This window comes from Aptenodytes forsteri, unplaced genomic scaffold (genome assembly GCF_000699145.1).
Source record: "Aptenodytes forsteri isolate BGI_AS27 unplaced genomic scaffold, ASM69914v1 Scaffold284, whole genome shotgun sequence".
In the NCBI taxonomy this organism is placed as follows: domain Eukaryota; kingdom Metazoa; phylum Chordata; class Aves; order Sphenisciformes; family Spheniscidae; genus Aptenodytes; species Aptenodytes forsteri.
The window spans coordinates 3400111-3423193 of record NW_008794445.1 but is presented as its reverse complement, the minus strand read 5'-3'; the positions used below and the strand labels follow the sequence as shown (position 1 = coordinate 3423193).

General features: G+C 39.1%; 1 protein-coding gene across 3 annotated transcripts in view; it reads right to left on the bottom strand.

Moving 5' to 3' along the window:
* The window catches only part of EP300 (E1A binding protein p300), a 66839-nt gene that overhangs the window by 9560 nt on the left and 34196 nt on the right, over nucleotides 1-23083 (bottom strand). For all 3 annotated transcript variants that reach the window (XM_009290004.2, XM_009290006.2, XM_009290005.2), the window contains exons 10-27: nucleotides 22482-22656; nucleotides 20306-20383; nucleotides 19321-19430; nucleotides 18677-18832; nucleotides 17159-17602; nucleotides 16447-16635; nucleotides 15586-15742; nucleotides 14878-14996; nucleotides 13369-13608; nucleotides 12669-12757; nucleotides 10138-10218; nucleotides 7546-7602; nucleotides 6023-6100; nucleotides 4868-4935; nucleotides 3104-3254; nucleotides 2604-2750; nucleotides 2074-2187; nucleotides 166-331 (exon numbers count right to left, since the gene is read on the bottom strand). In XM_009290004.2, coding sequence (XP_009288279.1) covers nucleotides 166-331; nucleotides 2074-2187; nucleotides 2604-2750; nucleotides 3104-3254; nucleotides 4868-4935; nucleotides 6023-6100; nucleotides 7546-7602; nucleotides 10138-10218; nucleotides 12669-12757; nucleotides 13369-13608; nucleotides 14878-14996; nucleotides 15586-15742; nucleotides 16447-16635; nucleotides 17159-17602; nucleotides 18677-18832; nucleotides 19321-19430; nucleotides 20306-20383; nucleotides 22482-22656 — 2619 coding nt within the window. The remainder of the gene's footprint in view (nucleotides 1-165; nucleotides 332-2073; nucleotides 2188-2603; nucleotides 2751-3103; nucleotides 3255-4867; nucleotides 4936-6022; nucleotides 6101-7545; nucleotides 7603-10137; nucleotides 10219-12668; nucleotides 12758-13368; nucleotides 13609-14877; nucleotides 14997-15585; nucleotides 15743-16446; nucleotides 16636-17158; nucleotides 17603-18676; nucleotides 18833-19320; nucleotides 19431-20305; nucleotides 20384-22481; nucleotides 22657-23083) is intronic.

Below are 23083 nucleotides of genomic sequence, written 5' to 3'. Positions count from 1 at the left end.
CTTTGAAGAGGATACATTTTAACTCTAAACTTTTAGTGCTCACTTCACTTAAAACTAATACAGTGAACTCCAAGAATCAGGCACAATGCATAAGGCAAGGAAGAAACCAAGACAAGACCGGTCAACACCTGCCCCCCCCCCAGTACAAACATACACTTAACAAACCTTGTAATCATGGACAATGCGCTCCGACACAGATTTGTCCAGCATCTTTTTGTACCACTCTTGCAGCCGTTTGGGTTTGGGTATCTTTTGGTCAGGAGGATGGCAATGGAAGATGTAGTCATCTCCTTCACTAGGTGGGCATGCCCAGATATGTCCAGTAGTATACCTAGCATCATTAGACAAAAAAAGTACATGTGGGCTCTGACACTAGAGCTTGCTCTCCTCTCTGCCACGAGATGGAGCCACCACAAAGTTGGCTGGTGTTACGAGATGGACAACTATAGCTCTCCAAGATTTCAAGTCTAGTGTTCATTCCGGCTTCATTCATGTGACAGCATGACCATCTTTTCATTATTTTTTTTAAAATTCAGCGCTATATGCAGAGTAGTTTATATAAAGTGTGCATGTTTTCCAGTCTAGATAAAAAGCAAAGCCTCATATAGACCTGCAATTGCCACCTCCCAATTAACTAATAAGAGAAAGATGGGGACTAGGTATTCCAGTAATAAAAGCCAGAATTCTTTTTCCTTGAGACAGTGCAGTCATTCATTACCTAGCAACATTTTAAAAACAGATTTACTTAAATATGCAATTCGCTTTTCTACTGCAAATCCTCTTTTTTTTTTTTTTTTAAACTTTGAGGATCCTTTTTAAAGGTTTCACAATTATATCTGGGAATAAACAGTCACTGTCAACCCCTATGCTATTGGGTGTACAATCTAAGTACTACGAAGACAGATGACATCCAAATAGTAGCAGCTGCAGAGAATATAATACCACAAAGATCACTTCATCCCCAGTTCTTCTCTATTAGTTTTTGAAAAGAACTCCAGTGGGAGGAATAATCAGATCTCGAGTTAGAGAAAAATAACCATCCTTGCTGTGTTGAGAAACAGCTCTGCAGAACCCTACCCGAACCCTGGGAACTGCAGCCAGTTGTCATTCCTTCTGCCTGAGAAGGGAGATATGATACTGCGTGACCAATATTGTTTTCCCAAAATGGGAACCCGATGTTACCCATTAGGACAGAAAACAGCATTAAGTAAAACTGAGGCCTGAGCTCTATGCAGCAATTTTACAGACTCACAGGTTAGAAAATACACAATAAAAAAAAGCAGAAGTCTAATGTATGCCTTTGAAGTACTAAGGAATATATCATCTCACTGAGGTACTGAAGACAGTACCACCCACCTCTACTCTGACTCTAATTTTTCTCATGCAACTACTCTAAACATAGTCCCTAACAATTTCTTCATGTATAACTCTCTGCCAAGCTACACCAGATATCTTTGACAATAGATTGATATTTACTTCACTGCGTTTTCTACTTCAGTTAGTATATAGTCATTTAATTTCCACCTTTCTCATTTCTTCAATAGTTCTGTGTTCTCTTTTGTGCTGTCCCAAGTATACTCTCCTCTTTCTCTTCTAACTTTTCAGTTTCTCACAATTTCAGCTACTCATTCTATAAGAGATTTCTTAGTGGCCTTACACAGCTGTTAGAGTTAATCAGTACAGACAATATACTTACCTTTCTCCTTATAAACATGGGTAGGAACTTACTTGCCAGCTCAAAGGAATGACCCGATTAAAGCAGTGGCATTACACAAGGACTCTGCTATCAACAAGCCCAGCAGAAAAAAGGCTCACTTTTTCTACTTAGACTTAAGGAAGTTTTACATAAGTTTGGAAACCTAAAAATATCTGAAGCATAAGCCTCTCCTGAAAAGCCTGCAATCCTTTTTTGTCTTTTCTCTTTTTCAACTATACACAGCTGTTGCCAAGTTATTCTATCATCAGCTGATATTTAGGCACCATATTCTGCACAATAGGATGTAGTAATTTCATTTGCAATAAGAACTACCTAGCACAAATACTGCACAGAAGAAAACATTAGAAAAGACTTACCCTAGTTTCTTGACGTATTCCAGATATCCAATTAGTATTTCGTGATAGACAGCAGTCCTCAAGCATTTAGGGCGGAAGAAATGAACACTGTCAAGGTACGATATATACACTCGCCTAAAAAAAAAAAAGGCATGATGAGAAGCAGAGATTTCAAAGTAGTTCTACAAGTTTATTAATGTTATTTTATACATTTGAAGCATCCAATACAACAGCAATCTTCAAAGCCTCTGATCCTATTTACCTCTAGAAACTCAGCTTTCTTTTGATATCCTAGCCTCATCTCTAAAACTATCCAATCCCTTCCTTGACAATACTGACAACTGATTCTTTAAAGGCAACACTGTCTGCCAGCCAGCATCCCCAGTAAGAAGCGACTAACTGACATATTCCCTACAGAAGCTACTTTGTTTCTAGAAGCTAACAGCACTGAGTCTTCACATATGCAACACTGAAGCTCTATACAGAACTTCAGAAGGTTCACCCAACTGAGACAGTACCAAAATAAAATAAACTTTCATGCAGCTCCTCACCTTTGATTGGGTGGAGGACAGTCTGAGCCATACTCCTGTACATGCATCCCAAAGAAGCACAAGTCTACACCATCAATCTCCTCAAAGGCAAAAAGCGCTTTTGTTCGATAAGGGAAAGACTCAGCCATCTCTCCGCTGTCTACAAACCTGCAGATTACAGAGGGTAAAGAGGAATACCAAATACATTGACATACTAGAGAATACGCGTCACTAGGTAAAAGCAACAATGATGAGGGCTACTATAAGTGTAATTTTGGTGCAATTTTGAAATTAAATGCTTACAGACTACTCAAAATACAAGGCATCCACTTTTTACTATGAAAAAGACGACACTCATCACAACTAATTAATATGCTGCTGTAACATCTGTTTATCAAGAACTGGTCAGTGGTGAGGTTTTGAATACAACAGTATTTTTTCAAAATAGTAGCATGTAAGTAAATTCAAATAGCTTCCACCTCCCCCAAAAGAAAGCAAAATTAGAAATGTAAAGAACATACCTTGCTTTCATTCCTGGTTTTACTTCAACAGTTTTGTCAGATGCGTGTACCACCCTAACTGTAACCTCTCCTGCCTCAGGGTGATTCTGTCGTCTTAGGAAATCATTAACTCTGTTCTCCAAGAAGGTACCAAGTCTCGTAGCCGGTAACCCCGCAGGAGAAAAATACAGCTCTAAATATATACAAAACTGAACTGTTCAAATGCGATTTCTCTATTCAGATGTTAAGTGAAAAGTGACTTTTAATGCTTGCAGTATGTTATCATAAATTAAAGCTTTATCTTTAAACACTAATACTTCTAGATGGGGTGAGCTGCTTTTCACCTGTAGGCACATTTATGGTTTATACATTATTTAAATGAAGAAAGAATCTGTATTTCCACCCAATTTCTATCTGTCTCAAAAGTCAATCACAATTAAGGCTCCTCCTGAATAGAAGCTATTAATTACTTAAACTGGATTACAAAACACTGCTCTCAGACATAGCTTCAAGAGCAGATGTTGCATTTGGGAGTATATTCTGGCTATAAAGCCACACTAGCCAAGTTAGTCTCTCCACTTACCAAAAGAATATATTTCAGTAATGGAAAGAATAAGTAAATACAACTGTATCTAAACTATGCTACTTGCAGAAGGTTCTGATTTTCAAACAATCTTCATGCAAAAGAAGTACAAGCATAATGTTAGCTGACAAAACCTAAAGCTGAAAGGGAGTTTAAGACTTCTGGTGTAACAGGGCGTGTCTCATCGCTGCCCATTGCCTTTGGTAGAGTTACATATCTGCCAATCAGCTTTTCATTTTTCCAATTTGACACCTTTCAGTAAAGCGTTCACTATACTACGTTAAGTATGCAATACATACAGGTTGCTAGAAACGAAAGCTGATAAAAACTGTAAAAGAATCCTTATATTCTTCCTGTATTCTTGGTGAATCTAGGAAGGTTTGATTTTGGACATTTTGGAAGACTCAGATGTTGAAACCATTCATTGAGTGGCTTGCTTTCCATTTCATATGAACAGTTGAAGAGAACACTTTTTGTGACTGGACTTTAAGCCATCCCTCAAATTTCAAGACGATTTACAGTCTTTGATATCCTCCTTCCTCTTTTTCCAAAAAAGGACCTTAAAAAGTAACTGCTTAAACACTACAGTTAATACTTGTTAGAATCTTGATGCTATTGGTTGGCTGGGGATTTTTTTTTTTTTTAGCAGAAATGTAAATACTCACTATTTGTAAGAAGTACACCAACCTAAGAAGCTTCTGAAAGACTTATTTTATCTATAGAACAGATGGACAATGACTGCACAAATTTCCTCCTACACTGCCTTCAAATCAGCTGCCTTGATCAAGAGGAAATGTCTATAGAGAGTTTTGTCACCAGCTGATGCAACCTTTATCTCCATCAAAGCTTTTAAGAGCAGCAGTAGTCACAGTGACTTGAACATGTTATCATAAATTTAAGTTAGACTGCAGTCACACAGCAACTATTTCCCAATGCTATTAATACTGCAGTTGACACAAAAGGATGCATATCTTGCATTAGCAGTGCTCTAAAACAGTACGTTAACCCTCTACAACAGACTATTAACCAGTGACAACACTTGTGAATGCAAGCATTCTGAACACAGAATTGATGTTCAGAACTGACCAAAAGCATCCTCCTTTAACTCAAAAAATTGAAATAAATGCAAAATGAGCATAAAAGCCACCGCTTCCCCTTTCTTAACAAATTAAGATTTGTTGGTGCAAGTGTCAGAATCTTACTTTTAGCAGAGAATTTGTTCTCTTTCCTGGTTCGTCCCGTTTTCTTTAGGCAGCCATCACAGACAAAGCTGAAGCAAAAACAGGAGAAAGTGAAAAACCACTCCCAAGTCAGACCGTAAAGTTCCTTAGCATCTTATCATTAGAAGCAAAATCTTTCACCAGATCTTATCTGGACTGGAAAATACCTTAACTGAATTTGAAATAAAAGACAGCACAAAGAACAGCGCCAGCAGAAATGGCCCAACTGTTTCAGAGCTGCAGAGAAGGAACTAAGCACCAGGGGGTGCATCTCCTGTCAGTCACTCATGTCACCACCTGCAAGCCCAGGAAACAGGATCTCCACTGGCAGGTCTAACAATATTGGCTTAAGTTATTCTTGGAACAAATAGTCTCAAACTGCAGTCTCTGATGAAGATGAGATACCGCAATACATAAAGCAAAAGACTGATATTTTTTCTAAACGCCCAAGTACACTGTAGCATGAAATGATGGGCAGATTCTTCCTCAGTTACAGGATGTCTACCCTCTTCTGCAGCAATGTGGATGGGACAACAGAATGGTAAAAGTCATAGCCTTCTTGTCAAGAAAGGAAATACTTAAACTCTTACAGAGCTTTATCTACATAACATTTATCGGCTTTTTTAAAAAGCTTTTAAAGCAATCAGAAAAAAAACCAGTATTTTAATCAAGAACTATGGAGTATCTAAAGACGACTAGATTGTTTTTCAGATTTAATTTGATCACTGAGGTCAAAAAAGTGAATTCACCTGTTAAATTCTTTAGTAGTTACAAATTTTTTTGAAGATGACAAAGCAATATGATTTGTATAGAAAATAGACCAGTATGAAATTGTTACCAGAACTAAAAACATCTTTTCATGAAGGACAAATATCTTATATATGTAAGATATATATATTTATGTTTAACATAAAAGGCTAAAACATAAGGCTGAAAGGCCCTCTTCCACACACAAATGTCAGAAACATTTAAGATGATGTGATGCCTAAATTTGACGTTACCCTATATATTCTGTAAAATTTTCAGGTGGGAATGCAACTTCTTCCATTAGACACTCTTTTAAATATAACCAATATAAGGAAGTTTATGCAGTGAATCTATCATATACTCTCTACTTAAGAAGGAGAAATTCCTCACCCAGAAGGCCAGATTATCTCATTATGAAGAACACAGATCTGGTGCATTTTTCTTCCACACTCTATACATTCAACAAATCTGTAGAAGGAAAAAAGGGGGAACGGAAGCAAGGTTAGTAGTATCATTACTTGCTTGTATATTTTGTAACATTTTATTAGAGGAGGTCTAACATTTAGGCTTTTGAGCCTATTTAACAGAGGGCACATCTATGCTGAGAACAGCCTCCAGAATGAATTAAGAATCTGTCAGCTCAAGTCAGGTAGACTATGCAGGGACGCATTATTATTACCATTTGCTTGCCTTACTGCCATCTGCTTCACTCATTTTTTTTAAAGTGAAGCCCTTCTAAGGATAAAATCTGTAAACTGCTTGTTGCTATAATGAAGAGAAAAATGGATTCACAGGTCTCAGAAGCAAAGAACCAGGAGAAATAGTTGGCTGTTAGTTGCCTCACTATGCTTGAAGCCTGGGGTACATTGCAAATATACTGCAGAAAGGGGGGAAGGAAGAAAACAGAAGCAATATCAAAGCCACTTTCAGAAGACTAGCAGAGATTTAAGGACAACTGAGGTAAGTGATATGGTCTACTTCACAGATGTTGGTGAATAATTCTCCAAAATACCTAAAGGTTGTTTCATGTATCAGGACAATCTGACTCCTTTTGAACATGTCTATCTATAGGAGTCTGAGACTTTGAATGAATAGCTGTCATTTATGTAGGGCATATGGTATCATACTGTAAGTTAGGCTTGTATTCTAGCCTTAGGCTAGATCTTCACTATAACAAAGGGAAAGAAAAGTTATGAATCAAGTTACTATTCTCTCCTTCCCACAGCCCTTGTAAAACAGAACTGGCTGACCCTTATGCCCTTAGAAGGATGGTGTGGGAAGAAGACACATCCTTTTTGCTCATTCATTTGAGAATGAAGGTAATGTTTGCAGAGTAGCAGCATTGGTGTATAACGCAGGAACATGTAAAGTGGCTTAAAAAAAAAAACCATCAGCAATATAAAGAAAAGCAGCTGAGTCACCATCATCTTAACTTTACTGAATGTCTACAGTTTTGCTTCCAGAGCAGTGTAGAAGAACCGGCTGATTCAAATTTAACAACTTTCCCTTCTACTACAGCTCCCTGTAAAACATGACAATTAGAAAAGCCAACAGCACCAAAAGAGCTACTGCCAAATGACCCAAATCAGTTCTGAGACTTGAGCATTTGCCACAACAGGGTTTCAAAGCAGTTATCTGCATTCATCCTCCTGTTGAATCCACATTCAAAACAAAATGCACTAATTTCGGCCCATACATAGTGTTACATATTTCTCAAGTACAGCTGTGGTGGTCTGGGTTCTCAGGACAGAAAGCCAGATATGCTGCTTACTTAGCAGCCCCTGCTGGCTAACAGAGCTACGTGAAACTTGGAAAACACTGAAAAGCAAAGCTGATGGTGAATGAGTAACACGTATTTTACAAAATAGTTATAATGCAATGAGGATCATTCAAAGTGTGACAGCATTACTTACAGTTCAGGGTCCAGTGTATCATTTTTCCTTTTTGAAAACTGTTCTTTGTTTATCGTGCTACGGAGAAACAGGCAATAAAACTCAGTTTTAACACAAGACAACATACATTCATGCCATACCACACACCAAGACAAAACTTGCAAGCAGATTTTTTTAAACACTCACTGGCACTACAAGGAAAGGAGCTGTATTTCACAAAGTGATGGACAACTAAAGTATATGCCACTCTTGACTCTGCCTGTTGAAAACATTCTTTTCTTTGGGACAATAGCTTGTAGAGAACCACGTTGCTCCCTTATTCAGTTTTACTACAAGATAAATGGTAAAACTTGCTGACATTCAAGTTTTGGACCAGTCTGATCAGTATTTCATAGTGAAAGTACTATTTCATATGCCTCTCATATTCTGAAGGCACACAATTCCAATTATCTTTGATTACTGAGAAAGGCAGGTTATCTTATTTCAGATTCCCCTAGCCCTCCTCCTAGATTAACTTCAAAGGATAAATTTCAGCTTCCAAACTCGGCAACCCCAGCTCAGCCACTACTCTACACTATCTTTACCTTCCCTACAGCATTTGCTAGGCTAGAAATTCCACCTTTTTGACAGTGAGGTCCCAGGTATCTTTTACACCAATCTGGTTCAAAACAGTCAAGAACAATCATAGAAGAATACCCAGATCTCAGAATTTACCCTGAAGAGAGTGCTGTAAAATGCGAGATGATCAGTATGTGCCTCTCTGAGAAGCAATGACAGAGATCTAATCCAACTTGCATGAGGTGCATTAACCTTCCTATCCTTTTATTTCAGTGTTTATTCTGAATAGTGCCACCTGCAGAATACTTCAAGCTCCTTATCAGATTAATGAGGAAGGTTCAATCTCCCAATTACCTCAAACTATTATTATAATATAGTGAGTAGAACTGTAAACAGGACCTAACATATATTACTAATCTTTTTTGCTTTTGTTCATTTTAACTATAGGTTGTGAGAAGATAGGAAGGGAGCAGGATCTCTATGCCCCAGTAAAATGAGTTCCTAAGAGAAAGCCTGTAAGCAGGTGAGAGAACATTCAACAGTACTTGCTCCTCATGTGCAGCCTATAGCCTCCATTTTCACCACACACCAACCAAGCATTTAAATCAGCTATGAAAAAGAATACCAGGAGCTGGAAGTACATTCTTACCATTGCTTGTGTTCAAAGAGCTTTTGATTGTTTTCATTATTGAAAAAAAAAAATTTGTATCCAGCATCTGTGTTTTCAAATCTAATGTAAAAATCAAAAGCACTCTATGCTGCCTTCTACCTTGACTCAAAGGTTTGTGGCCAAACCATTCCAACTTATCTGTATGAGAAATCATACTCTCTCAGCAGCTAAACAAAAATTTATATATAAACATGCATATATTTGATGTTTATTTATACACAGATTTACATGTATATAGATACTTGCTTCTCTCATATGCAAGTACTTCATATCCCACATCTCGTATTAACAAAACTGGACAATATTGATTAAACTTTGGGTCTTTGCTTCTAGTAGAGTAGTAATCCATACTATCCACAGGGACATGGCCCATTGTACAGACCAGCATACGAACATTATTTTTCTTCTTCCTTCCCGAAAGGCAGATGTACTCTTACATCTTCCCAAACCCCAATGGATTCTTTCAGTACTGTTCTGGATACATCCATCAGCGCAACCAGGATTTGGTAACATGCTGCTAAAGACAACTTCTGCTTCTAGTGAAAGTTAACTCAGTTTGTCCAGTTACCAACTTTGACAACTCTCCCCTTGGCTTCAGACTTTCCTAAGTTCCTCACTTGCTTCTACCTGCAGTGTTCCTGCCCTGCCCCCAAAGAGCTTTCTTCAACAGCTCAAAGAGTAACTGCTTGGCACTCATCTGTCCCCTCAAGGGTTTCCTTAGTCTCCCAAAATTCTGTTTCAAGGTTTTTTGAGGAGGTGTGAGGAGGTTACAGCAGAATGAAAGACTGTCCCAACAGTTTTCCACCAGCATGGAAAAGGCAACTAAATCCATGCATGGCCTTTTACCGTGATCACCTCAACAACTGCACAGTATTTCTCATAAGCAGATGGCACGCCAACAGTAAAATATTAATATGGCAAAAGGAGGTTGCCTGCTTCTGATTTGCATGAAAAACAATCTGAAGTTGAATACAAGTTTAATAGCATAGCCAGTCTATAAACAGAATGGTACGTTTGACTATTTCAAACTATGTCTGTCACCTACCTGCCTGCACACATGGTTATTTTTCTGCAGTGAAATACTTTCACATTTTTTCAGAAAAAAGCAATTCTCTTCTTTCCCCTCTATTGGTATAGTTGCAATTTTAAGCACTAAGTGCTTATTTCTCACTACAGTTCAGTCAGTCCAGATCTTAAAAGCAAAAAAAAAAAAAAAAAAAATCTACAGCGCAAGTCCAGGCTTTTACGAAGAATATCTGGTCCACCCTCTACTAGCCTACAGACAGCAAGGGTTACCTAAAACGAAACTGTTTCCCTTTGAGAAAGCACTATAGACCATGATACAGCTTATGCACGCATGGCCCAAGCAAACACAAGTAACTCACGTTTGAGGTTGTGATGGGTCATCTCCCAGAGAAACGCTCTCCCCTTGGATTTCGTTGAAGCACTTCTCACAGAAATGATACCTGTCAGCAAGAAGGCCATATTTGGGTGAACTGCTCCGTCCATACAACACAGCCCAAGCCAAGCAACGGAGCCACCAATCACAGCAGGCCAAGGAAGGGACAGGAGCAGAGAGCAGGTCATCAACGGCGACAAGGATATTCAATGATGCAGATTTATGGGCCCCACATTGTGTTTGGTTGGTTTGTTTTTGGTTTGGTTTTTTTTTTTTTTTTGCACAATCAAAGCCAAGTGCAGACAATGACAAGCATGAAGGAGAAATAAAAAAAATAACACACACGAACAAAGAAATGGGGGTTTGCAGGACAAAAACAAAAACATAGAAGCAGGACAAGACAACACAAAGCAGAAAGCCAAGGCAAAGCACAGATTAGCATTCAATCTCTCAAATGGGTTCACAAGCAGCAAATGATTAAAGCAAATTAAACAAGAGTATTCCATTTTAGCATACCCATACCCTCTTCATTTTAATAATCCATGCCACGTACAGCAAAGAATTAAAATGAGAAAGGGGAAAGAGCAGAAGGAAGGAAGAACTGCTACTCTGACTTGTACATCAGCACAGCAGTTCTGTTGGCAGGAGGATCTGCAGGAGATCAATGGAAGAGGGATAGTCTTCCATCTTAAATGTATAAATGCTGAATGGCCACAGGTTTCTCTCCCAGTTGAAAGGGAAAGCTAAACATCAGAAGCTTAAAGAACAATAAAATCTGTCCTCAAAATCTTACAGATGTTAATTATAGAACTGTCAAACTGTATGTTAACTAAATACCTGACATTAATTACACACATAATGCTCTACATTGACGTGATTCTGCCATAGCCCAGTTTGAGTGTAGAACAGTCCAGGTATCAATACAGCAAGCATTACAGAGAAACTTTTCATTTAATGTTTGAATAAAATAGCGATTAACTGAAGATTCTACCCCAGCCCTCAAAAATGTTCTAAAACTGTGGCCTCTCCATTACTAAGGCATGTTAATTGAGTGCACAAGACACATAAAAATAAAAAGAAATAAAAGAAAATTCAAACAAGTTTATAATAAAGCCACACAAACCAACACTATAGCAGCTGTTAAGCTAAAAACACAGGTCTCAACCTTCTCTCCCAATTTTCATCTGAGATAATGCAGAGAACAGTACTTCTGGAATTGTACATTTCAGTCTATAGATATATATGCATGTGTGTATATAACGTAATTTACAAGTCACATGTATGCAGGTGTTATAGTGCAAACATTCCCTTCTAATGTTTGAAAACATGTAAAGCATGTCAGAGTTTTGAATAATAGTCTTTTGGTCCATCTAGTGCTTGCCCACAGATAAACGTAAGCAGAAGATACTGACTTATGATACGAAAAGCTCTACATTATATAAGTCTAAAACTACAATAGTTATTATGGGATACTATAAGCTTATTTTCTACTTCTTCACTCTTAAAAAACCTCCATTCACTGCTATAGACCTTTATGAAGCCTAAGATATAATACCTGTAGCTCTTCGGTTGCTTTCACCTGACCAGGTGCTTAAGAAAACTACAATTCCTGCAAAATCTTCTTGGCTTTCAGATAGAAGCCTTAGTGTTTTTGTTGTTTTGGGGTTTTTTGTTTAAGGTGTTGGAAAGAATGGAGAACAGGAACTAAATTGATGGAGGTGACATAGTTTGGAGGTAACCAGATGTCTGCTCTAACAGGTGCATTCTGGTGACAGGCCAGGGGATACGGGAGTGTTATAGCATGTATTTCCCTTGCTTCTTCCTGCCTTGCTTCCCCAATTGGCAAAGAGACACCTAGCAAGAAACCTTCTTTCAGAAGTCAAATAGGTTTTAATCCTTTAGTAAACCCCAATTCAAAAAAATATTCAAAGAGCGTTGTAGAAGTGACAGCACTTTACACAGCTGCTGACAGCTACTGCAAGACAACTCCCTTAAGAAAACTTGGGGAGAAAAAGCAAGCATCAATCTACTGAAGATCTGAATACACAAATCTTCCAATGAAGATCTGCACCACAAAACTAAGTTTGCTCTTCAGTGTTAACATAATGAGAAAAACAAAGACTTGCCAAACAGTATGCATTACAAGCATTAATATACTTGCTGCATAGTTTACACAATGTTCTGCATGAAAAATACTGCTGCATGGTAGGAAGCAAAAGACAACAGACTTGTATATATGATTTGTAGATAACTGAAGATTTAATTAACTGTAGGATAAAAATTTAGTAAAACATCAAGTTTCTGCAAACAAGAGGAAGAGCAAAGACTGCAGTGAACTTCTGCAGAAAGAAATCATTAGCACACAAGGTAAACTATTCAAGGGCACTTCCAGCAAATTTTTATCTTAAAACACAAAGGTGTACACATATAAAGAAAGTATATATGTAAATACATGCACGCCTTTTAACAGATTTGATTGCAGCATGCACAAAACCGCACCAAGTGAGTTTTCCTTACCTGTTCTGGTAACTGTAGTAAGTGGCATCTCGAGGGATTGTGCATAGCTGTTTGCCATAGCAACACAAAGTCTGTGGCGAGAACTCCAACTACAAAGAGGAATGGGTCATCTTAGTACTCATACGTGTTTTCACTTGCTCTCCACAGGAAGCAAGTGAGACCCAGACAATGATCATTTCCACCTTATTCTGTGCACAGACCTCACAGTACAGCAAGTGTATGAAGTGCTAGAGTCACAAAAAATGTTCAGTGGTCTGTTATTCTCAAGCTAGCTCTTCTCCAAAGATGGAAAGCATACCAAAACAAGACAATGGAAATAAAGAGTCTCAATATATAGTGAAACAGAGAGCACTTCTGCAGTAACAAAAACACATCTGTTTAATTTGCAATAGCAAACGGGTTTGCCCTAATCAAAATAAGCCTTCCTGTTTTCCCCCAAGGGCTTATATACAACAAGATGATTTAAGCACTAGATAGAATTAGAAGATCCATAAAAACCTCAAAATCAGATTACTCAGGATTGCTAAATAAACTTTCTGTTTATTTATTATTTATTTATTAAATAAACTGCTAAGTAAACTTTCAAAATTTTTGACACACCATAACTGCTAACAACTGCAACTGCTGTATTCCCCCCCCCCTTCAATACCAGGAAGCAAGCAGACAATATTTAGCAGACTAAAAAGATTTGTTTTCTTACCTTTCTTCCACAGCAATAACCAAGGCTCTGCATAACTGGGTCAATTTCTTGCTCAAACACCTCTGCCAGTTTGGAACAGTACTTATATACCCGAGATGTTTTGCGGTTATACAGCCAGGCATTATTGAACATGAGCCAGATGTCATCTACATATTGCCACGGTTCCTGATATTGTCCTGTGTCTAGCTTCCGCTTGATAGTAGAAAGGTCCATGGGGTTCTTCACTATGTCAAAATAATCCTGCAAGAATACGCAGCATATCAAAACACTACTACACAACTATGTTGTGACACGACAGCATGTGCATTCTGAGCATATAAATTCTTCTGCAGTACATCAAGAAAAACAGGTTCCTCCCTGACTTGACTGTCAAACTGCTTGTGACGTGCAATGAAATCTCTAAGCAATACCGTATCACTCCCCAGTGCTTCCTTTTCATTATTCCTTTATTTCTCAGGCTCTATTGCTCTTCCACTCCTGATGAAATAAAGCCACTAATTTTAGTCAGCAAAACAAGTATTACAAAAAGTAGGAAGTGGCAATGTTTTTGCAGCCACTGTGATCTGAGGATATATACAAAAGCATTAACAGAAAGCAACTGTTTTTAGTAGACCAGACAACCTAATAAACAAAAAGAAATAACTTTATTAGATGATAAAAGATACCACGTCTCCTCTAAAGAATGCCTTTTTCCAACACCCCCCCCATCAGTTATAGGATCACTTCTCCTACAAAAGTCCTCAGAATATGGCAGCCAATTGAGAGCTTGTTAAAGAATATTAGCAACATTTATGCCTGCTTATAATACAACAGGCCTTGAATTTTTGCAGTATCTATCCTAAAAAAAACCCCACACCAAAATCAAACAAAAAACCTTTCAGGCAAAAAACGTTGCCCAAAGCACCTAAGAAGGACTTCTAAGTTTACTATTTATACACAAATATGTATACATATGTCATCAATCCAGAGAGCTTAACACACAGATCCTTGAAGGACAGTAATGTCTTCTGAAGACAGTTCTAAAACAAGCAGAAAATTCGACCTAAACAAAAACTAGAAGTTGAATAGTCTCCTCCTTGCTTATAACAGATTAATAATCATTGATGGATTTATTTATTTTTTTAAAGTGGTCTTGATCTGCTTAGTTTCCCACATATTCAGCCAAGTTTTATATACGATGAGAAACACCTACGGAATTCAGCAATACAAGCATCACAACATAAAGCAACATCCATAAAAAGCCCACATAGCACCAGGGATCTTTCGGTAATCACTTCAATGCACGGCATACCAGCTTATTTATCAAAAGGAACACAGAACTGAACAAACTTCTGAAAAAACAAACTTTCCTAAGTCAGACATTGTATGTTCCGCTGCCTAAGCTAAACCTCTCCAAATGCATCACTATAAAAGTGTTAACAAGACAGACTTTAGCTGTTCTCAAACAGGTATGTCATAATATAGTAGTTTTGAATTAAAGCCAGAAAAGTATCCTGCTAAGACACTCACAGGAATTCCTAGTAGTTGGGGATCCACAGGCTGTCGAAATGGAAGAGACTCTGGATCCTGACGGTAAAGTGCCTCCAGTGTTGGCATAAGGGCCTGCCGCAACTCTTCTGGCTTGAAAACTTTTGAAAAACAATTAACATTAGAAAGATAGCAGAAACAGCTGTAAGGAAGAAACCTGCTAGAAAATGTGAGGTCTGTGGAAAAAGACTACAGACAATGGGTTTAAGTTACTTAGCATGGCTTGTTTATTCTCTGCAACACTGAGTTCCGAGAAGGATATTAAAATCATCACCTGGACACAAGAAGATGGCCAAAATATTAAAGAGAATCTTGTTTTTATCATAGGAAGACACCGCTAAAATTAACAGAGCTGGTTTGCATTGCAAATACGGCTCCTCTCTGAGGTCCCAAGAAAAAACTTGTCTAGAAAATCTGTAACTGAGGAGTATTTCAAATCTCTATTGTAGTGACATTTTTACTAAGGCTTGACAATTTTACTAAGGCTTAATGTCTAATACTAAAGACTTAAAGAACTTGCCCAAAGCCAATTACAAGCACATGTGTTATTAGACATTTTTGTCCAAAAGCCACAAAGAACAATCCATATAAGCCTACTGAGTACCAACGAAGAAAGCTCAGTTTTTTTCCCCCCAAAGATTTCTCTAGGGAGATGCAGTAAATTTGAGTTAAAACAGCGTTCCTGCTTACTTTTTTTCTTAGACTGCCCAGCTGCCGGAGAAGACTGAGTAGCTGGAGTAGTAGGCCTTTCTTCCCCGTCTGGTATTTCAGTCTTCACTTCGGATTTCTTCTCTTCTTGTTCCATTGGGTCTTGTTTACATTCCTCCACAACTGGTTCTACTTTAACCTGCAAAGTAGTTTGGAGCCTGTCACTTAGCCTCCTGTAAAGTCACCCATCCACATTTCTGTCCTTTAAACCTATCTGCCATCCTGCCCACCACTCTTCCCTAGGATTAAGGGTATTACTTTGTAGTCAAAACTTGCCTAAAACTTGAGCAGATGTGCTAGAACGCATCTTTAAACATTGCGGTAGTAGCAATGATGAGCTGCTAACTAGTTCTGAGCTGCAAGCAGACACACAGGTACTCATCCAGCTCTTCAGGCAGGTCTGGCAGTCTCTCCTACACTGGGGCTGCCAGGCTGACACTGCTGGCGGCCACCGTCCTAGCTGTCCTCACAGCGACAAGTTGTCAGTGCCCAGTAAAGCAGCCCATCATTTACATATCCGCTATTCTAACATTTAACAGCTGTCAGTAACATCTGAAGGACTGACCTGAGTGCCCTCTTACATTGGCATTTACCAAAAAGCCTCATAGCTGCAACCACATTATCATGGTCCTTCCTGTGGCCACTGTCTTCTACCACCATTTCACCACAAAACAGAGACCCTTCTTTAGAAAGAAGTAGAGGAAGACAACAATCAAAATAGCAGCAGCAGGTAGCACCTACAGCTCTCATTGAACTCTGGAAGGAATGGCTTGCATGGAGACAGAAAGCATCTAGCAGCACTAGATAAAGAAATTCTACGCAACAACTGGCCAACAATCTCACCTCAGATTTCTCCTCCATTTGCAGCTCTGTTTGTTCTGGTTCCCCTTCATCTGTTTTAATATCCATTTTCACTTCCTGCAAGGGTGGCTGCTGCTGCTCTGGAACAGTCTGCTGAGAGTTCACCTCTGTGCTGCTGGTGGATGGGGGGTTGGATACCTGCCCATCAATGCTTACAGCTGGCTGTGAAAGCTGAGGGAACAAAACACACATTACAAACAGGCTTCTAATGAACTTATTTTTCTTTCTCTAAACTACCTTTTACCTATACTATGTTTCCACCAAGTTTAAATGCACTCCAGTCCTTCTACTTGCTTCACCTGATGAACATACTGCTACACAACTACAACTACAGAAAAACATGCAACAGAAACGTGCACTGAAAGGCCAAATATATAGATAATTACATACTGTTTCCCTATTGTACACCACCACTATACATACATAGACATAACTAAAGATCTCATCCATGTTTCACAGTGAATTTCAAAACATGCACTAGATTTCTGAAAAATACTCCCTCGCTGGAAACACCAGATGATCTATAGACTTGATGCAAAAAGGTTACTTCTCAAATGCAATAAAACCTATTTTGATATTAAACATGCCAGGAGCTACCTCCATTATCACAGACTCGCACAAAAATAAAGACCAACTGAAAATTAAACATTACACAAACATTTGCAGGGAGAGCACAATTAAAGTATTTCCTTACAGGTGTTGTGGGGTGCTGAGGCTGCAGCGGTGCTGTTGGTGTGGGAACAGATGCTGTCGTGCTCTGCTGTGACAAGGGTTGTTGCTGTTGCTCTGCAGAAGGGGTAACTGGAACTGGAGGCTGGACTTGTGGAGGCAGCTGTGCCTGTGGAGGTGTTGGAGTCTGTCTCTGAGGGGGGTGCATAGTTTGCGACTGTGGTCCAGGTGGCATTGCCTGAGGAGTAGGTGTGGGGGCAGTGGTGGCAGCTGCTGCTGTTGCCTGCTGTTGCTGTGATCCCAAGCCTGGGGGCGTGTGGTGAGGTGTCGGGGTTCGACTAGGTACTGGAGAAGGAGAATTTCGGTGCATGGGAGGCTGTGGAAGAGGTGGGCAGTGAATATGGCTCCCTTGAGAACCTGGAGCCATTGCAGGAGAATTCACAGGACAGGAAGCGCTGGTCATTTGTGCCTGTGGGAAAACAAGTACACATTTGCAATGACTTGAAATAGAAAAGGAGGGGAATTACTGTCAAATGGCTGCTTTCCCACAGTTACTGGCATACTTTTAAAAATGTGACAAATTATCTGTTTTTTTTTTTAAACTCTATTTCAAAAGGAGAAACGGTCTATTCAATTTATTTTGCTCCACATGAATATAAAGCCGTTTTAAAGTTTATTCAGCTCTAAAAGAGATGTTTCAATAGAATAACTTATACTTGTTGATATGTTTAAAGAATGGCACACCTACACTCCCAGTTTGCAAAACATTTCTTTCTTTTCTAAAACTGCAGATTTGTATATCCTGAATATGGGACAATGCACCACAGTGAAAAACTGCAAATACACTTAGTGTGCTCATGTCCCCACCCCCAAGACTGGAAACTGAATTTATCATGAGAAGTACGTACAGCTGTAACTGTACCATTATGAGATTACAAAAAAATGGTACTGGTCAAGGAAAAGAGCTGTCACTCCACAATAATCTTGCCTGCAAACTAGGAAGAAGCATCAACGAGAAGCAAACTGACGTTCCCTACTTCTTCCTGGCCTGAAAGGTTCTTGCTGAAAAGGGAGAGGGAAAGGACAGAAAGGAAACTGCTAGACCGTATGTTCAGATCTTTCGTAGTGATAACCCTCCTGTCCCCCAAAGCCAGGAACACATATTGGTCCTGGATAGACATGCCTTTTTATGACTTATTCTTCCACGATCTCTTAATTTCTCAGGCTCTGCTGCCTCATTATTAAGCAAGAAATTCTTAACTACTGCACTGCTGAGTAACAATTTCTTCTTTGCTCCATAAAACCAAACTTAAAAAAATTCCTGTCACACTTAAACTTAAGCCTAAGAACAAGCCAACAATGTTTCACCCTTGCCATTCCCAGTGCTACATCAGGAAAATGCAATCTCAATAAATGAATTCAGTTGACTACAATTCCAAAAGCATCTTGAGAAAACAAGTTCTCCTCCATTACTACTTACTGAACAATGAAAACAGTATGTGACAGAGCCCACTGACACCACTTTCAGAAATCAGAAACTTACTTGAGAAACTGGTGTCTGATTGCCAGGCTGAGTCATAGGCATGCTCGCTGTGTTCATTCCTGGGGAGGAGGCAGGGAACTGGGTCTGTTGTAGAAACTGATTCTGACCAGAAGGCTGGCCAACTCCTGGCTGCTGCATACGTGAAGGAAATCCCATCTGTTGGAGAGGAAAGGAACTAATTTCACACAATGTGCGTACACCTCCATAACATTTTACAAAAAACATTAATCTTGCAGAAATTGATGCTCGCCGCTTATCTGTAGCATACAATATGGAAAGCCTACTATAGTTCCTCTCAAAAACCAGAAGTTATAATGATTTCCCTTGTAAGCCAAGGAAAAGGATATTGAATTCAGATTGGGACTGTGACTCAACGTTTAATCTTTGTTCCTTGTTTTAAGGGTGCAACAGCACTAAAAGCCACTTAAACTTAATTTTTAGGCAATTTTTACCACCAAGACCTAAAGGCTTACCACAGACCAGACAAACCTTTCAGTGGAGATGCAAAAGGAGGAACCAAAGGGTCAACAGAATGAAGAAATAATGCTTGATTTTTTTTAATCTCTTTTTATTTATCTTAAGGAAACCACAGCCAACAGAGGCAAACCTGAGAGCTCAACACCCTGGACGAAACGCACACTGACCTGGTTCATGGCCCCAGCCTGGCTTAGCTGTCCAGGGTGCTGAAGAGGAGGGGTTTGCCGGGGTCCCATCGGTGACAGCTGCATGTTCATCTGGCCAAACTGATTCATTCCTGTGTGTTTGTGCCAAAAAAACACTTATAAACAAAGGCCTGAATTCTCCTTTGGGCACCATTCAACATTTGGAGAAGAAATGCTGTCAGTTTCTTCCTAATTTCGTTTTCTAGCAACCAGTTTTCAAGCATGCAATACTATAAAGGAAATATTTCCTTCTATCAACCAGTTACATGGAACAATTTTAAATATAAAGTGTCCAAGCTACCATACTACTTCAGAATACAGACTAGGTTTTTACCCCCAAAAGACTTGTTTCCACTAACTTATCAAGGCTCTGAAGTTTGAGAACTACTGGTGTACGTGATAAATAACCAAGAGTGTCACATCTACTGCTGAAGATCAACTTTCTACAGAAAGTTGCATTATCTTAATTACATATTAGAAATTCACTTATTGAATCCCAAACCATATGTTCACTTCCTTAAGTACTTTGTATGTTGGCTACAATACTTCTTGAATATGTAACAAAGATTCTGCCCCTTCCTTCTGAGCAATAATTCTCACCATCTTCCCTCTGCCACCAATGTGTTCTCATCTAAGCTGGCTAGGCCTACCATGTTTGACTGACCCCACCATCCTATGTTCACACGATCAGAAGTTCCAAAAGGATCAAGTTCTTTACTTAACAAAGCAAGCAGCTAACATGCAGCTCTTAAATTCACAAGATCATGAAATGCTATTAGAGATATATATATAGTTTTTTCTATATATAATATATATAGTTACATAAGTATTATACAATATAGATAGCTATTTTCTTAATCAAATGGGGAAACTGCAGGTGAAAAAAGGGCTATAACACTTCAGCAAGAGCTGCCCATTTCCAAGATTCCTTCAAAATCACAGTAGCGAATTTTCTTCAAATATTTACCTGGCTGTGCCTGCATGCGATTCATCATCTGGTTTGGCACATTGGCACGTATCAGGGTTGGGTCGGGAAGAGGACCATCTGGAAAAAAAAAGATATTGGAATAAGATTATGGCATTTAGAAGACCACCAGGTTTTATCCACAAAACATTTTAGTGAGAATTACACACTAAAATCCATGTGTAAAAGAAAAAAAAAGTAGACACAGTCCAGTAACTGTAAACACTTTTTTCAAGAGTCCTCAAAGTGTGAAGCAAAACCAGAAACTTCCTTGAAAATTTCCATTTCCATTGACAGAAATATCCTCTGACTTAGAGTCAGCTTTCAGAAATTGAGGACAAATTTGGAGTACGTTACCGAGATAAAACGACAAACTCAGCAGCTCACGAACATTCCAGACCACAAGAACTTCTACAGACCACTCTACACTGTTACTCCACCTCTAGATTTAAAACACTATGAAAACTATATGGTTCAGAGTATTTATCAAAGCTCTGAAGTTTGAGAACTACTGGAGTACATGATAAATAACCAAAAGTGTCACATCTACTGCTGAAGATCAACTTTCTACAGAAGTTACAGCAAATAAAGTCACAGCATCAACCATTAAGAACCTTTCTTGGATCTTGGTAATGCATCTCGGTAAATCCTGTTCTGACACTAAGCATAAAAAGACCCAGAACTGGATTTACCAAGATACATTCAAACTTAAGCAGGAGAAAAAGGACTCAGATCAAGATTCTTGTAGCATATACCTGGAGCTACTGGATCTTCCTGCAGTGTTAGGAAAAAAAACCACCCAGGAAGTTTTTTTTGCCTCCTCAGTTGACTAATTCACATTTTGACCCTATCTTCTTAGACAACTTATTACAGTGTCAGTGACAGTAATACATCCGTTCCCATGAGGTGTCTCAAGAACTAAATTCTTAACCGTAAAGTATCTAAGAACATGCAGGACTGAATGAAGGAGAAAGTCCTTTTCTTCTGAGAAGGAAGCTCTCAGGAGAGAGACGGGGATGGTGTGGCGTGGGCTCTAAAAAGTATGGTTGCAGAACTGTTGCGCTTAGTTTTAAGAAAGACTATTTCAGTCTCCAGAGCTGTCAGTCTACAATCACAGACAATAAAAATAATCTTAAAACAGATTTTGACTCAAATAGTTAATAAAATATTAGTTCTCTTTTAAAGTTAAATCAGAGTAAGGGATGCAATTCTATTTAGAAATGTACAGTTTAAAATTCTGTATTTCAATTATTTACAGGACTTAACCAGAAATGCAAGATTACAGTGTTAGCAGATGCCTTTCTCCACTTTCTAACTAAAAATATCATCCACAATAAGTAGTGATACCTGTTTTTATCTGTTACCCAAATAAAAATATACTAGATACCCGACAGCCTACGGCGCCTCATCCCTTCCTAATATTGTAAAGAGACATTACACTCTTCAGCAGCATGATAAGTTTTGATCATTGACTCCTCTCCAAAGTCAATTTTATTCTAATATACAAATGCATGGTTAGCAGGGAATCTAATAATAATAATCTGTTTAGCATTAGGAAGGTCAATTCAAGTAACAGAACTACTGTGAAACAGAAGACAGCTGCATGGGGGAAAAGAGTGAAATCTGGTTCTCATTGCATGCTGGAAAGGCCATTTGTCCGGAAAAAACCAAACGTGGCACAGAACAAGCACTATCTAAACTTTCAAAGGCATAAATACCTAAGTACTCCAATCATCATACTCTCTGTTAAGCAACAATAGTAATAGTGATGATAATTCTAAACACCACACAATTAAGTATTATGAAAATATATTTCTCTTACAGTAACTGAAGTTATCTTCAATTAATTCTAGAGGTGAATCTAATGAGACTTAAGTTCTACAATGTCAAGGATGCAACTTAATCTCCATTCCCTCCACCCTCAAAGTAAGTGTAAAGGTTTAGAATATTTCAATTTGTTCACAAGACTAAATGCTTTTAGATAATCTACGGTCATTAATTAACACATAAGCAAAGCAAAGATTTTGCAAGTACTTCTGAACAAAGAGGAGAAAGTTGTGTTTAATTTTGAGGAAGCCAGGTACCTGTGAAACAAGAAAGGCAAAATGGTCACCAGGCTACCAAAGTGACATTACAGGATTCCCCTGTACCAGGTAGTCAGTAACCCAACTGTTCTTACTTGCAGACATCCCTGGCTGGGGCTGTCCCATGTTGGGCCCCTGAGTCATGGGAGCCTGTGGCATGCCTGGAGCATTTGGGATCATGTTTTGCTTCTGCAGCCTGGTTCTTCGTTTCTCCTCCAACTCCTTCTGAATCTTATAGATCTTCTCCGCTAGCAAGTGGTAGTACTCTGCCTGTTGGGGAGGAATACAAGTCAGGAAAGGAGATGACAAACACATATTAAGTAAAGACCACAGGTCCCAGTGATCCAAGCTTGGAAAACAGCCTTCCACACACACACACTTCTGCTTGGGCGGGGGTGGCTCTCCCTTTGCAGGGGCTGCCACACAGACGGGAGGGCAAAAAGGGGCACTGCTCAGGGCATTGCTGGCAACCATTAGGCCAACACTGGACATTTTGCTTCTCACGTTCTCTCACGTCCAACACTTCTTTGGGAGAATCACAGCAAAGAGCTTCACGCTGCCTTCAGGGAACCCTGAGAAGTCTCAGGGACAGCACACCCTGACAGGCACCACCCCTGACTCCCAGCACGCCCAGGCAGAAGCCTGCAGCTGGCTGCTTCCCAGACCCCATCCAGCAGCCCCTGAACACACGCTTCCT